Source organism: Rhamphochromis sp. 'chilingali' (assembly GCF_963969265.1).
Source record: "Rhamphochromis sp. 'chilingali' genome assembly, chromosome: 4".
In the NCBI taxonomy this organism is placed as follows: Eukaryota; Metazoa; Chordata; class Actinopteri; order Cichliformes; family Cichlidae; genus Rhamphochromis; species Rhamphochromis sp. 'chilingali'.
This window is the reverse complement of record NC_137948.1, coordinates 8,628,239-8,641,767: the sequence shown is the minus strand read 5'-3', so window position 1 is coordinate 8,641,767 and position 13,529 is coordinate 8,628,239. Positions and strand designations below refer to the sequence as shown.

The window sequence follows — 13,529 nt, the reverse complement described above, 5'->3', positions numbered from 1 at the left end:
GGACAAACGGCCTCATTTTGTCTCTTAATGATAGCTTGATATTTGGACTGGCCTGAACTGAACTGTACTTTTAATTTATAGAAAACAAAGTGAGTTAATTAGTTTTTCTTTGTGTGCTGGAGTGACTTCACATTTTGTCATGTACCATTTTAAATTAGTTGCACAATATAATCTTGCTGTTTATACATGTATATCTCAGTCATAAATGTAATTTAAAGACAATCACAAGAATAACCTTCTACACAAGAAGGTTAATTTACATGAGGCCATATTTAAAACTGTTTAAAGTTTTATACGCAGAGCCGAAACACCATCAGCTTGGAACATCAAGTCCTTGCACTTTTTAAGATTTCTGAGCCCCATCAGGCCTTTGGACCCATAAAAGGCAAAAATGTTTCAGCAATGATACGTGGAATTTCATTTATGACATTCTTCCTTGTGGGTGGATGCACTTGTGTTTAATTGCTTTGTATGCTTTGTGGTATTGTTTTTACAACAATCTATTATGGGCCGCTTGCATTTTAATGATTTTTAGTGAAAGCACTTTTTAATGTTGTGACTGGAGACTTGTGTGTGTGATTTTAAGCTGTTAATTAGTTGGGAAATTACACAGAGTGACATTTCTGTCACAAATTTCATATACTTCCTCTGTGGATGGACATGCACCGTTTTACCATGTCTGAAATCTGGTGAAGGCAAAAGAGGATTCAAAAGCATGACTTTTGAAAGTGAAGGTTAGAGTACTCAAACAAACAAAAATAGACTAAGGGTCGACTAAATAAGTTGATCCGGATGACCAAAAAAAGGGAACTAAACTTGAGGAATAGGCTTGAACATTAGAGAAACGTTGGATGGCAGACAAGAAGATCCAAACTAAATACTACAAAGAGGAATAGATAACAGGACGCAGGTGAAGCAAATCAAGATACAGACAGTAATTACAGTGTTATTAATACAAAATACCAAAACAGTTTCAAACCTATTATAACAAAATTAAAACGGCTCCAGTCTGGACTTTTATTTGTGGGTTTGATTATATCTTAAAATGATTCCTACTGTATCTTCTGGTTGCTGAGTCCTGATGAATGTATTATTTATTGTATTTCCCTGATTGCTCCATATAATAGTAAAAACGTGCCATGGGAAATAGTTGGGATGCTAAGAAATTTTTGGCATTTCAGCTTCACAAGGTCACCAGTTTCTTTTGTCTGCTGTTCAGTATATTTTCATGAAAAACAGACTGATGGGACAAGAATATTCACTATACTTCTGACTAGCTTAGGGCTCAAAGTTATAAATTTTTTAATGAGGAACGCCAAATATTTAGCCTTCCTGTCTGTTCTTGTAATTTTGATTTGTCAATCTAATAAAAAAGGGTGTGCAATTCATTTTCTCAAGGGGCCTCAAGTTCTCAAGAAACTGGAACTGCTGTGGAAGATCACATTAATATGCTGAACTCTGCTCAGTGTTAATTTTATCACTTTTGTCCACAGTCCCAGTTTCTCATGGGGCCCCCCTGGGAAAAATGATTGCCCACCTCTTCTTTAAAAGACGATACTACTTCCCTGATATTCAGTGACACATGTACACTTGTAAAATGTAGAAAAAATTGATGTTTTTATGAAATTAAATTCCCAAATATTAGAAATGCGGCCATCCATTCTGTAATCGTTCATACCCTTTCAAATAATCTTATAACAGCAAGTGAAACCTGTGCTGCTTACTGTGGATAAGCCGGATGAGACAGCTTGATAAACTATCAGGAAAAAAATCCCAACAGAATTTGCTCTGCACTAACAGCTGCCTGCAATAGCAGCCTGGATGTCATATATCCTTAGCAGACCTGAGCAGGACTGAGTAATTACACTCCTCTTTATGCTGCCAGGCCCTAACACAGTGAGCATCCGATGCCTTTTATGGACCCATGACCGAGCATGTCTGTGTGTTCTGGCTAGTGGCTGATGGCTCTGGGATCATTCAACTTTATTTGAAGTAGCCAAGTTCATTTTCGGGGAATAAATTGCATCGTCTCGCTTATGTTTAAGTAATTAGATGCCTTTCAAGCATACAGTAGCACGTTTTAGATTTTTGTCTAGTCTAAGAGTCGTTGTCATATAACTTTCATCAAGTTATCAGGTATATAAACGAATATAAGAAGTATATTAACATGAAGTATCGGGTCACATTCTAAGAGCTAGCTCGGCTCTAGTGGAATGGTTGCATGAAATACTCCCTCCTGTCTCTTCGGGTGCATCTTAAAACCGATTCTTATATAGTGCCTTTCTAGTCTCCCAGAGTACTCAAAGCACTTTGTACAACATGCCGCATTCACCCATTCACACAAGCACTGTCTTCTATGTTTTTAAATGCTTTCTAACTAGCATTCACACACATTCATACTCCAATGGATTCATCGGAGAACAACTTAGGGCTAATATCTTGCCCAAGGATATTTGACATGCAGACTAGGGGGAGTCAGAGTTCGAACCCCCAACCTTCCGATCGGTAGACGACCTTGTTAGACTTAACTAGAGTAACTCTGAATGAGTTAAATTTGGAAATCTTATAATCGGTCTCAGACAACTTTCTTCCCTTATGAACAACAGGTGAGTAGCATCAGTATGCACAAATAAGAAAAAGGGTAATAAATCCCTTTTAAAATAACCTTTTCCCTGAAACTGTGTAGATTATCACAGGACCTGTGTGTAGTATACAGTCTGAACAATAACATTATGCTTTGTGTCAGGCACAGTTATCTCTGCAGCACATGATTTCCATTCAATTAAACTGGGTTACTGAAGTGTGAACAGAAACCTGTCAGTATTGCTTATCTTCATTGTCCTCTCTCCTTCTCTATTTCTTTTTCAATCCCACTGTAACTTTTTCCTCCCTAGTGGAGAGTCTGGTGCTGGGAAGACAGAAAACACCAAGAAAGTCATCCAGTATTTGGCTGTTGTGGCCTCCTCGCACAAAGGCAAGAAAGACAGCAGTGCTGTAAGTATCTGTGTAAAGAAACCATGATAGTTAGGATCTGTCAGCCAGTTCCCTCACTCTTAATGACATAGGAAACTACCCAGTTTAATCCTGTATATTACCATTTCCTCCAAATAGCAACATGCAGGATCACAGTTGGCTTACGTGAGTAAAGGGGAATGCCCGGAGTGTGTTTTTCTGTGTGGTTTTCATGTGTGTGTTCCTTCTTTAGGTTAGAAAAGTGCATGAAGATTGATAGTGTCACTGTTGCCCCCGAAATACCTGTTTTTCTACTGATTTTGCTTACACCAAAAGTACAGATGCCAAATGTTACTTTCCTTCTGTTAGATAGTGTTTACCCTAATATTCATCATCAAACAAAGTTTATTAAGGCTGCATGATCATCAGATTACTGAATCTCAGTCACATTTCAAACCTTGTGTTGTTCAGTGGCAGATATCCAGTTTTGCCTTCTCCTCAAGCGGTTCATTACGTTCAGTTTTTTGACCTCCATCTTCTTTAGACACCCTTTCACTGCCAGTGGAGATTATATGCAAGCCTCCCCGACAGTGAAAGGGTCTCTCACAGATCACAGTGTGAGCATGCCCTGTTTTTACCTATCAAACACCAGTCGCCCCCTTCCTTCCTTCCTTCCCTCCCTTACTTCCTCCCTTCCTTCCCTCCCTTACTTCCTCATCCGACTGCCAGTGGGCCTGACGTGGGCCGTGAGGCTGTCCTGTAACTTTTACTTTGTGGAGTTTTTAAAACTCAGTTTGGGAAACTCTGTTGACTTTTAAACATTGTGACTTCACTAAAATCAGCAACAAACTTGAAGCTTTCACAAAAAATAAATAAATTATTTTAACGGTACTTCAGCTCAAACCTCACAAGTTGATGTTGCTGTTCTGGTGCTCGGGTAATAATTGGAAAAAGTCAGTCAAAGCAACGCTTCCCTTTGGCTCTGACCCTGCTCACTCAGAAGGTCTTTGCTCCCAGAGGAATAATTATCTCTGGACACTGTCCTCTATAGGACCTTGAGGCTCCCATGGACTGCCTGTGCAGAAATAGCATTGGATTAAACTCTTTTTTTTCTGCTTTCTCTTACTTCCGCTCATTCTCAAGCACTTTTTTAGCAGTTTCTCCTAATCTGTACTCTTAGATATTTGTATTTAAACTATGTCTCAAGGATCAGTCTTTCCCACCAGCTGTAACTTTCTCTTTCATGCTGTCTTGCTTTGCATCTTTTTTCCTTTTCTATTTTCTCATTTTTCCTTCAGAGACTTAAATAAACAGGACCTTCTTCTCTGCTTTGCCACCTCTGAACTGCATCTCATCAGCGGGTCTGTATCCTCCTGTTTTTTTCTTACATATAATATAAATACTTGGCTTTTAATTGAGGACACAACTTTTCCCAAATTAAAGCATTTTTCTAAGAGGCAAATTCCAAAATTATTTTAGTTCTCTTTTTTAAATTTTCCCATGTTCCTTTGAAATGTCTATATGTCTGTTTGGTTTGCTAAAGCAAGCTTAAAATATCTGTCAAAATATCACTAGTTTTGCCAAATTTCACATAAAAATACAGTATGAAGTGAAATAATGTGAAAACCGGGAATATTACTTCAATTCACATTCAGTCAGTATTGGCTACGTCTTTTACTTATTATCATTATTTCTATTTTTAATTACGGCTGTGGCTGACCTCCATATTTGTCAGTGAGTTCCAAAAACAGTCCTCTAATATATGGAAAAATATATATCAGCATTAGTAAAAACATCTGTAAACCACATATTTTGAAACTGAGCTTAACGAATTCACACAAGTTGGCAAACAGCTTCACATGGCTATCGTTTGTCTTCATTATCTTTGTGCTACAAGTCGTGCTCCTTTCTCTTCTTCCTAGCTTTAGCTCACTTACAGTGTTGCTAAGGGAGGTGTTTTTAAGCAAGAGAGGTTAGGTAGAGGTCTACAGCGCCCGACCTGGATACAGACTAGGACAGACCACTTTGATCAGGTGGATTAACTCAATGCAGAGTGACGGGGTGTCTGCCTCATTTACTGACTATCGCCCAGCTCCACCTGCATCTACAGTCTCTGCAGTCACGCTGGAAGCAAATCGCATCTCCAGTAGGATGTTTCTGAATCAGAATCATTTTGATTTGCCAACGCACTGAATAAAAAAAACTTTGTTGGAATATTTTCACAGCTTTTCAGCTGGTATTTGGAAGCCTGTGACCCAACATAACCCACCTCATCCATCTCAGCCTCTGATCTTCGTCATCAACAACAGCTTCTCTGGATTTTAACAGTTTCTCAGAACTGATGGAGGAGTGTTTTGGTCATGTCTGTGTTATGTAATCCATCCAGTATTCATCAGAAAATCAAAGAAGACTACAGTGAAATTATTATATTAACCTTTTGTAACTTGATATAAATGTACTTGTCCAAATATTCATTGTTTAGTTAGGACCCGCGCCCTTCGTCTTGTTTTCTGCCTTTTTTCCCTTGTCACTGATGATATTCTGGTAGACCTACGCTAACCTATCAATACTGACCCTATACTACTTCATCCCCACCAAACTCCAACTCCACTGCATCACAAGCAGCGAATCAGTCCTTCTTAGTCACATTTTTCTGTGTTGCTGTCATCACTAGGGGGAGCTGGAGAAGCAACTCCTGCAGGCCAATCCTATCCTGGAGGCCTTTGGAAATGCTAAGACCATCAAAAATGACAACTCCTCAAGATTTGTGAGTTTTGTGAAGTTATAGAATGCATTGTTTAGATGTTTTCTTAGTTATATTTTTTGCACGTATCGTGATCTCACTTCTCATTTATCTCTCTCACAGGGAAAATTCATCCGCATCAACTTTGACGTGACCGGCTACATTGTTGGAGCCAACATTGAGACTTGTATCCTTTTTACTTTTTAATCTTAGACATATTATTTTTACAGTGAGAAGACTTTTTGTGTTGCCTTTCATCTGCACCAAAAGTTAAATGCTGTGTGCTGCTTTTTGATTTCAAATAAGTTATTGCAAAGTTTATCTGCTGACAGCTTTTGAATAACAGTTTATTTCAGGCCATTATAAATCATCTTTTTCCTATAAAAGGCGTTTTTTTAGGTATATAATTCAAACTTGCATCATCTATGAGATTTTTAAAACAATGACTGCTAGCTTTGTTGCTAATTACTTAATTACTTATTACTATTACAATTATTACAATTACTTATTAATCACTTGGATGAACTGTTTAGATTGTTTAAAGTCACAATAACCTCAGAAAATAAATGTTTGGCTTTAAATCAAGAATTCATACACTGATTACTGCAAAAATTAACACTAATATCTGATGACAGTTTATTTTTAAACATAATGTCATACTCTTCTGGACATTTCTCTGTCATATAACCTAGGAATAAAATCAGGGCTTGTGAAAATATTTCACATTTGGCTAGATACTGAATAGGTGGCACTCATTCGATGACATTTTGGAGAGAGATAGATTATTAGATCATTAGAAACTGAAACTTGACTGGCTTGTAAAAAAAAACACAAGGCATTAATTATATTCTTCCTATTTAGTTAAAACAAGAATTATCATTTAAGGCTGAACAGAGGTTTGTAAACTAAATTGCCCCTACTCACAAATGAGATTTTTATTCTTTAACAGTTGCTCTCAGATCTGCTGGAGAAGTCTCGCTGTATCAGACAGGCAAAGACAGAAAGAGCTTTTCACATTTTCTACTACATGATTGCTGGTGCCAAGGACAAACTGCGCGGTAAGATGATTATAAACCCAAAATATGTGTGTGATTTCTTTGATGCTGCTGCTCAGCTGTTAGCAGGGCTTCTTTGATGCTGCAGCAGTTAGCAGGGCTTCTTTGACAGTGTGTTGTACATATCACCGTCATGTGGAAGTCTCATCTGGAACTGGAGGAAGGGGAAAAGGAAGTCACTTCTGGTCTTCGTTGACTGTCATGCATGTCACAATTTATCCAGCTGGATTATGAAAATGTTTTTTTAAGGTCATGGAGGAAAAGAATTTTCTCAAACTCTCAAAGAAGATTTTCTTCCAACTGATGTTTAACCACAATAATCAAAATAAAGCTGAGTAAAGCGTTCCTGCATGTTATTTATGACCACTCGTGCTATTTTCTCACGAGAGCAAAATTGTTACGACTGTGGCCGTAACTGTGTGGGGATTTGAGTGTCTAGGTGCTCCTCCGGGTATGTTACGATTTGGCGTTGGTAATGTGTTGTTTTTGCGTGACTGTTATGTGTTTCCTACTTTACTTTGAAAGTCTGTGTCATCTTAGTGTGTTCAGTTTACGTTTCCTTGTCTCGTCAGTTCTAATTTGCCCCGGCTGTGTTTTCCTCCTGTGGTCCATTCCCTGATTGCTCCTTCTATGTATTTAAGCCCTGTGTTTCTGTATGTCATGGTCGCGATCTTCCCCCCCGTTGTAAATAGTTTGACGTTTTGTGTTTTGATGTAAATAAATTCGTTTTGAGACACTTTTTGGGATTTTGGTGGAGAGCCTTAGTGTTTTTCTTCGTAGTTTTATTTTCCTTATCTTTGTTTTTCTACGTTGCACCCCGGTTGCCTAGGCCGGGGTGTAACATATGGGGGCTCGTCCAATCACTGTGGGGTCCGAGGACCGCTCCAGCCTCCGTCTGTCTTCGCTGGAGGGTCCGAGGGACCGCTCCAGCCTCCGTCTGTCTTCGCTGGAGGGTCCGAGGGACCGCTCCAGCCTTCGTTTGTCTTCGCTGGAGGGTCCGAGGGACCGCCTCAGCCTTCGTCGTCTGCTGGAGGGTCAGGGGGACCGCTCCAGCCTCCATCAGTTTCATCTGCCTCCGCTGGAGGGTCCGTGGGACCGCTTCAGTTTTCATTTGCCTTCGCTGGGGGGTCCGAGGGGCCGCCTCAGCCTTCGTCGTCTGCTGGAGGGTCCGTGGGACCGCTCCAGCCTTCATCCACCTTCGCTGGAGGATCCGAGGGACCGCCCCAGCCTTCGTCGTCTGCTGGAGGGTCCGTGGGACCGCTCCAGCCTTCATCCGTCTTCGCTGGGGGGTCCGAGGGGCCGCCTCAGCCTTCGTCGTCTGCTGGAGGGTCCGTGGGACCGCTCCAGCCTTCATCCACCTTCGCTGGAGGATCCGAGGGACCGCCCCAGCCTTCGTCGTCTGCTGGAGGGTCCGTGGGACCGCTCCAGCCTTCATCCGTCTTCGCTGGAGTGTCCGAGGGCCCGCTCCGGTTTTCAGTTTCCACTGGAGGACCCGTCCAGTCGTCAGCGTCGCCTGCGGGACGGTGGCCGGTGCCGTATGGGCTGGACATGGAACTTTTCATTTTTTTCGTTGGGGTTGTATGTTTTAAATGTTTGTTTTTTTTTTTGGGTGGGGGGTATGTTAGGTCTATGCTGGGTCAAGTGTGCTGCCTGTGCAGGTGTTTACCGGTCACAACCCACTGGTGTTCCTTTCCCGAATGTGCAACTCCAATCAAAGACTTATGCGCTGGTCCTTGTTGTTGCAAGATTTTAACTTGGAGATCAGCTACAAGAAAGGGAAGGTTAACGTATTGGCTGACACCCTGTCTAGAGCACTGTCTCCTTGAATTAAACATTTTGGGGTTAATGTTAATTCTTGGGTAAGGGGGTGTTACGACTGTGGCCGTAACTGTGTGGGGATTTGAGTGTCTAGGTGCTCCTCCGGGTATGTTACGATTTGGCGTTGGTAATGTGTTGTTTTTGCGTGACTGTTATGTGTTTCCTACTTTACTTTGAAAGTCTGTGTCATCTTAGTGTGTTCAGTTTACGTTTCCTTGTCTCGTCAGTTCTAATTTGCCCCGGCTGTGTTTTCCTCCTGTGGTCCATTCCCTGATTGCTCCTTCTATGTATTTAAGCCCTGTGTTTCTGTATGTCATGGTCGCGATCTTCCCCCCCGTTGTAAATAGTTTGACGTTTTGTGTTTTGATGTAAATAAATTCGTTTTGAGACACTTTTTGGGATTTTGGTGGAGAGCCTTAGTGTTTTTCTTCGTAGTTTTATTTTCCTTATCTTTGTTTTTCTACGTTGCACCCCGGTTGCCTAGGCCGGGGTGTAACAAAAATCTTCATAAAAAGTTAAGCCTCACTGATTCACAGATTACTGACCACAGAACGATGATGATGATAAGTCGCTGTTTTTCTTTATTTTCAGAGGAGCTACTTCTGGAGCCCTTCAGTAATTACCGCTTCCTCAGCGCAGGCCACGTCCAGATCCCTGCCCAGCAAGACGATGAGATGTATGAGGAAACCATGGAGGCCATGAATATCATGGGCATCACAGAAGAGGACAGAATTGGTATCAGCGTAGTAATAAGCATAGCATTAGCATCGCTCTAATACTGTCGGGTCTTTACCTTCTGAATCTGGACTGTTGTTGTGAATTTGCATTGAAGAGGCAACATTCATTTACATTTAAATCAGAAAACAAGCTGATTTTGGGGAAATGTTCCAGCAAACAAGAAGAACATTATTATTAGTGTTTCCCCGTGAAGTCAACCACTTGATTTCCTTGTTCCAGATATCCTGAAGGTGTGCTCCACAGTGATGCAGCTGGGAAACATTGAATTCAAGAAAGAGAGGAACCAGGAGCAGGCAACCATGCCAGACAACACTGGTTAGACACAACTTCTTCCTGCCATTAGAAATCCCACTAGGGGTTATTGACTTTTACAAAGCCAGCTGTAACTTTAAAAATGTATTATCTATAGCAGCAAGAACACCTGGGTGAAATAATATTGTGTCCAATATGACAAAATTTCTGTCTTTGTAGCTGCGCAGAAGGTGTGTCACCTGCAGGGCATCAATGTGACAGACTTTACACGAGCCATCCTCACCCCTCGCATCAAAGTGGGCAGGGAGGTGGTGCAGAAGGCACAGACCAAAGAGCAGGTACTGCAAGGAGGAAACTGTTTAAAAACACAGGAATAACTGTGTGTTAATCACAGTCTGGTCTGTGTTCTTCTGTGTGTCTGTGTCTGTTAGGCTGACTTTGCTATAGAAGCGTTGGCCAAAGCTGTCTTTGAGCGACTGTTCCGCTGGATCCTGGGCCGGGTTAACAAAGCCCTGGATAAGACTAAACGCCAAGGAGCCTCCTTCCTGGGAATCCTTGACATTGCCGGTTTTGAGATCTTTGAGGTATAGATCATCACACACTGTAAAAAAAAATTGTAATATAAAAGAATTTTACTGTGTATTTTCCAGTTTTGTACTGTTCTTCTAGAATATCATTAAATTTACATAAATAGACTGTGATTTTACATTTCAAATGTAAATTAATGTAAAATCACTGTAAATGTAATAAAACATAATTTTCTTGTTTTTTAAATGTATTTGTCTGTATATATGCATATTTAGATTATTAAAATACATTCACAAATGAAAAAGGCAAAGTCCCATGTAAAATTAGGACAACAAACTGTATTGTCATTACTGGAAATAACCGTATTTTCATGAGAAAGTTATTTTCTGGTATTATTTTGGCGCCCCAGCTGCCAGAATATTACTGTTTTTTTAGGATTTTTTTTTTTTACAGTGCAGAGCGCTTGGAAAGATAGTGGATGTGATATGCATGTCTTCATCTTTGTGTTCTGGCTATTGCAGGATAACTCCTTTGAGCAGCTGTGCATCAACTACACCAATGAGAAGCTACAGCAGCTTTTCAACCACACCATGTTCATCCTGGAGCAGGAGGAGTATCAGAGAGAAGGCATCGAGTGGAACTTCATTGACTTTGGCCTTGACCTCCAGCCCTGCATCGAGCTCATTGAGAGGCCAGTAAGTGTTAATAATAAATAACAGCATCAGTTAAATCTTACACAGCCTCTTAATCACATAAATATTCTCTGCAGAACAACCCTCCAGGCATCCTGGCCCTGCTGGATGAAGAGTGCTGGTTCCCCAAAGCCACAGATATCTCCTTTGTGGAGAAACTTTTAAACACACAGGGCAACCACATGAAATTTGCCAAACCTAAACAGCTTAAAGACAAAACAGAGTTCTCCATTCTTCATTATGCTGGGAAGGTGAGAATGATGGCAGTTAGGAGAAGGGAAAAATGTTCTGTCTTCATAATGTTTATCTTAATTTGAAGACAATCATCTTGCATTCTCATGAAAGCTCACATAACTTTGTCGTCTTGCTGTTTTAGGTAGACTATAACGCCACAGCCTGGCTGACAAAGAACATGGACCCTCTAAATGACAACGTTACAGCACTGCTCTCCAATTCTTCTAACCAGTTTGTCCAAGACCTCTGGAAAGATGGTGAGATGCATATGATTTTATTCCGTCTCATAAGTTTATTGTAAGCCACTCTGAGACAAGGACCAAACTCTCCTCAGTGATAAGGCATAAAAACAGCAGAAGCTTCTGCTGCCACAACTAAACTAGATTTTCTTCTTTACTGAAATCCTAGAAATGTTTTTCTGCACATTTTGCCTTTGTCTTTGGAGAAACTTCTAGGTTAGGGCTTCCTAGCTTGCCCTGAGAGGCACTCAGAAAAGAGACTATTTATCTAGGAAGTTCACTTCCCGGTTAAATAAAAGGGAAAAAAGAAACCTTAGTGATTGTTGAACTATTTTGGAGCCACAACTAAAGATATCACCTTGATTCTTTCATATTGATTTTTAGATGGGACAACTCAGATTTATTTTACCTTAAGAACATTAAAGCAAATCTGACGTGTACACAATGAAACAAATTACCCGAAAGCAACACACACATTTTACCTGCTTTTATCAATATGTTTGTCCCACAAAAGATATGCAATTAGATTCTTAAAACTGAAATAGGCATTAAAGCAAAGACAAGCTGATTTTACACACTGTTTTGTGTTTTTCAGCGGACAGAGTCGTCGGCCTTGACACATTAGCTAAGATGTCAGACACCTCCGGCCCGAGCGCCTCAAAGACCAAGAAGGGAATGTTCCGCACAGTGGGGCAGCTCTACAAGGAGTCTTTGGCAAAACTCATGACCACGCTGCACAACACCCAACCCAACTTCGTCAGATGTATCATCCCGAACCATGAGAAGAGGGTAAAGACAATTAGCAGCAAAACTACTAGACTAGCAATAATAAAACATAATTTTAGAGGTGGTTGCTGGTGGTTAATGATCAATTAATCAAGTGTGTGTGATTATCAGCTCTTGGCTGCTATCTATCCTCTTCATTTCCTATATCTTAAATGTGTACTTAGTATTTCACAGGATGGTGTAAAACCCTATAAGAACTTTTTTTTTCACATGACTATAGATGCATATTGAGAGGAGAGCTTTTTCATCATCAAATAAATTAGCAATTGATCTCACTCCATATGTGGCCGTATTTCTAAAGTCATGAAAAAAAACACACACACATAACATAGACAAAATGAATTTATTACTAACCGGTCAGCATAAGCGAGTTATACTGTATGTATTTAGTTTTTGAAAACTTTATGTAATAAAACTGCAATCCTGCTCTACTCAGGCAGGGAAGCTGGATGCTAACCTGGTCTTGGAGCAGCTCAGGTGTAACGGTGTGCTGGAAGGAATCAGGATCTGTCGACAAGGCTTCCCCAACCGAATCGTTTTCCAGGAGTTCCGCCAGCGGTCGGTCTAGCTACTACTATACTATTTCAGTCAAAATTTCTCACCATATTAAGTGTAACATCTCTCTGGCTTCTTGCAGTTATGAGATCTTGGCTGCTAACGCTATTCCCAAAGGTTTCATGGACGGAAAACAAGCCTGCTGCCTCATGGTTAGTTCACAACTTCAAAATTGTCATCCATGTTCAATAACATTGACACACACCAAGGTAGAATTATCCTGTGTGACAACTTAATATATCACATCATTTACTGATCTCCTGTCTTTGTAGATCAAGCATTTGGACTTGGACCCCAACCTGTACAGAATCGGACAGAGTAAAATCTTCTTCCGCACGGGAGTGCTTGCTCAACTAGAGGAGGAGAGAGATTTGAAGATCACTGTGATCATCATTGCTTTCCAGGCCCAAGCTAGAGGCTTCCTGGCCAGAAAGTATGAAAATTGAAGCCCCCCCTTTAAAGCAGTTTATTTGGTGCTGTTATCACCGTAAATAAAACTTTGCATGTTGCACTATGTATTTTTTTTTTTTTTGAAGGGCATTCGCCAAGCGACAGCAGCAGCTGACAGCTATGAAAGTGATCCAGAGGAACTGTGCTGCCTACCTCAAACTAAGGAACTGGCAGTGGTGGAGGCTTTTCACAAAGGTCAGCTAGTCAGTCTCTAGAAGCATATAAATGCAACAAAACCATAGTACATCTGTGTGTTTTTTGAGAAAGAAACTTTCCAGATACTACAAAATTATTTTGAAATGACAAATTCTGCCTTTTCCTTCTGAACAACAGGTTAAGCCTCTGTTGCAAGTGACCCGACAGGAAGAGGAGATGGGTCTCAAGGAAGAGGAGCTACAGAAAGCCAAAGAAGTTGCCACAAAGTTTGAGTCAGAGCTAAAAGAAATCACCTTGAAACATACACAGGTAAGGGATTAAATGCGCATCA

At 40.6% G+C, this 13,529-nt stretch overlaps 1 protein-coding gene across 4 annotated transcripts in view; it reads left to right on the top strand.

Annotated features, from left to right (window-relative positions):
- myh11a (myosin, heavy chain 11a, smooth muscle) overlaps window positions 1–13,529 on the top strand; it is a 35,031-nt gene that overhangs the window by 13,328 nt on the left and 8,174 nt on the right. For 3 of the 4 annotated variants that reach the window (XM_080881560.1, XM_080881561.1, XM_080881563.1), the window contains exons 5-22: window positions 2,895–2,994; window positions 3,112–3,138; window positions 5,627–5,719; window positions 5,819–5,882; window positions 6,655–6,753; window positions 9,160–9,303; window positions 9,526–9,621; window positions 9,778–9,896; window positions 9,990–10,142; window positions 10,608–10,781; window positions 10,856–11,029; window positions 11,155–11,269; window positions 11,847–12,040; window positions 12,474–12,595; window positions 12,675–12,744; window positions 12,865–13,025; window positions 13,129–13,237; window positions 13,376–13,507. In XM_080881560.1, coding sequence (XP_080737686.1) covers window positions 2,895–2,994; window positions 3,112–3,138; window positions 5,627–5,719; window positions 5,819–5,882; window positions 6,655–6,753; window positions 9,160–9,303; window positions 9,526–9,621; window positions 9,778–9,896; window positions 9,990–10,142; window positions 10,608–10,781; window positions 10,856–11,029; window positions 11,155–11,269; window positions 11,847–12,040; window positions 12,474–12,595; window positions 12,675–12,744; window positions 12,865–13,025; window positions 13,129–13,237; window positions 13,376–13,507 — 2,146 coding nt within the window. The remainder of the gene's footprint in view (window positions 1–2,894; window positions 2,995–3,111; window positions 3,139–5,626; window positions 5,720–5,818; window positions 5,883–6,654; window positions 6,754–9,159; window positions 9,304–9,525; window positions 9,622–9,777; window positions 9,897–9,989; window positions 10,143–10,607; window positions 10,782–10,855; window positions 11,030–11,154; window positions 11,270–11,846; window positions 12,041–12,473; window positions 12,596–12,674; window positions 12,745–12,864; window positions 13,026–13,128; window positions 13,238–13,375; window positions 13,508–13,529) is intronic. The other variant, XM_080881562.1, reaches the window with a different exon arrangement.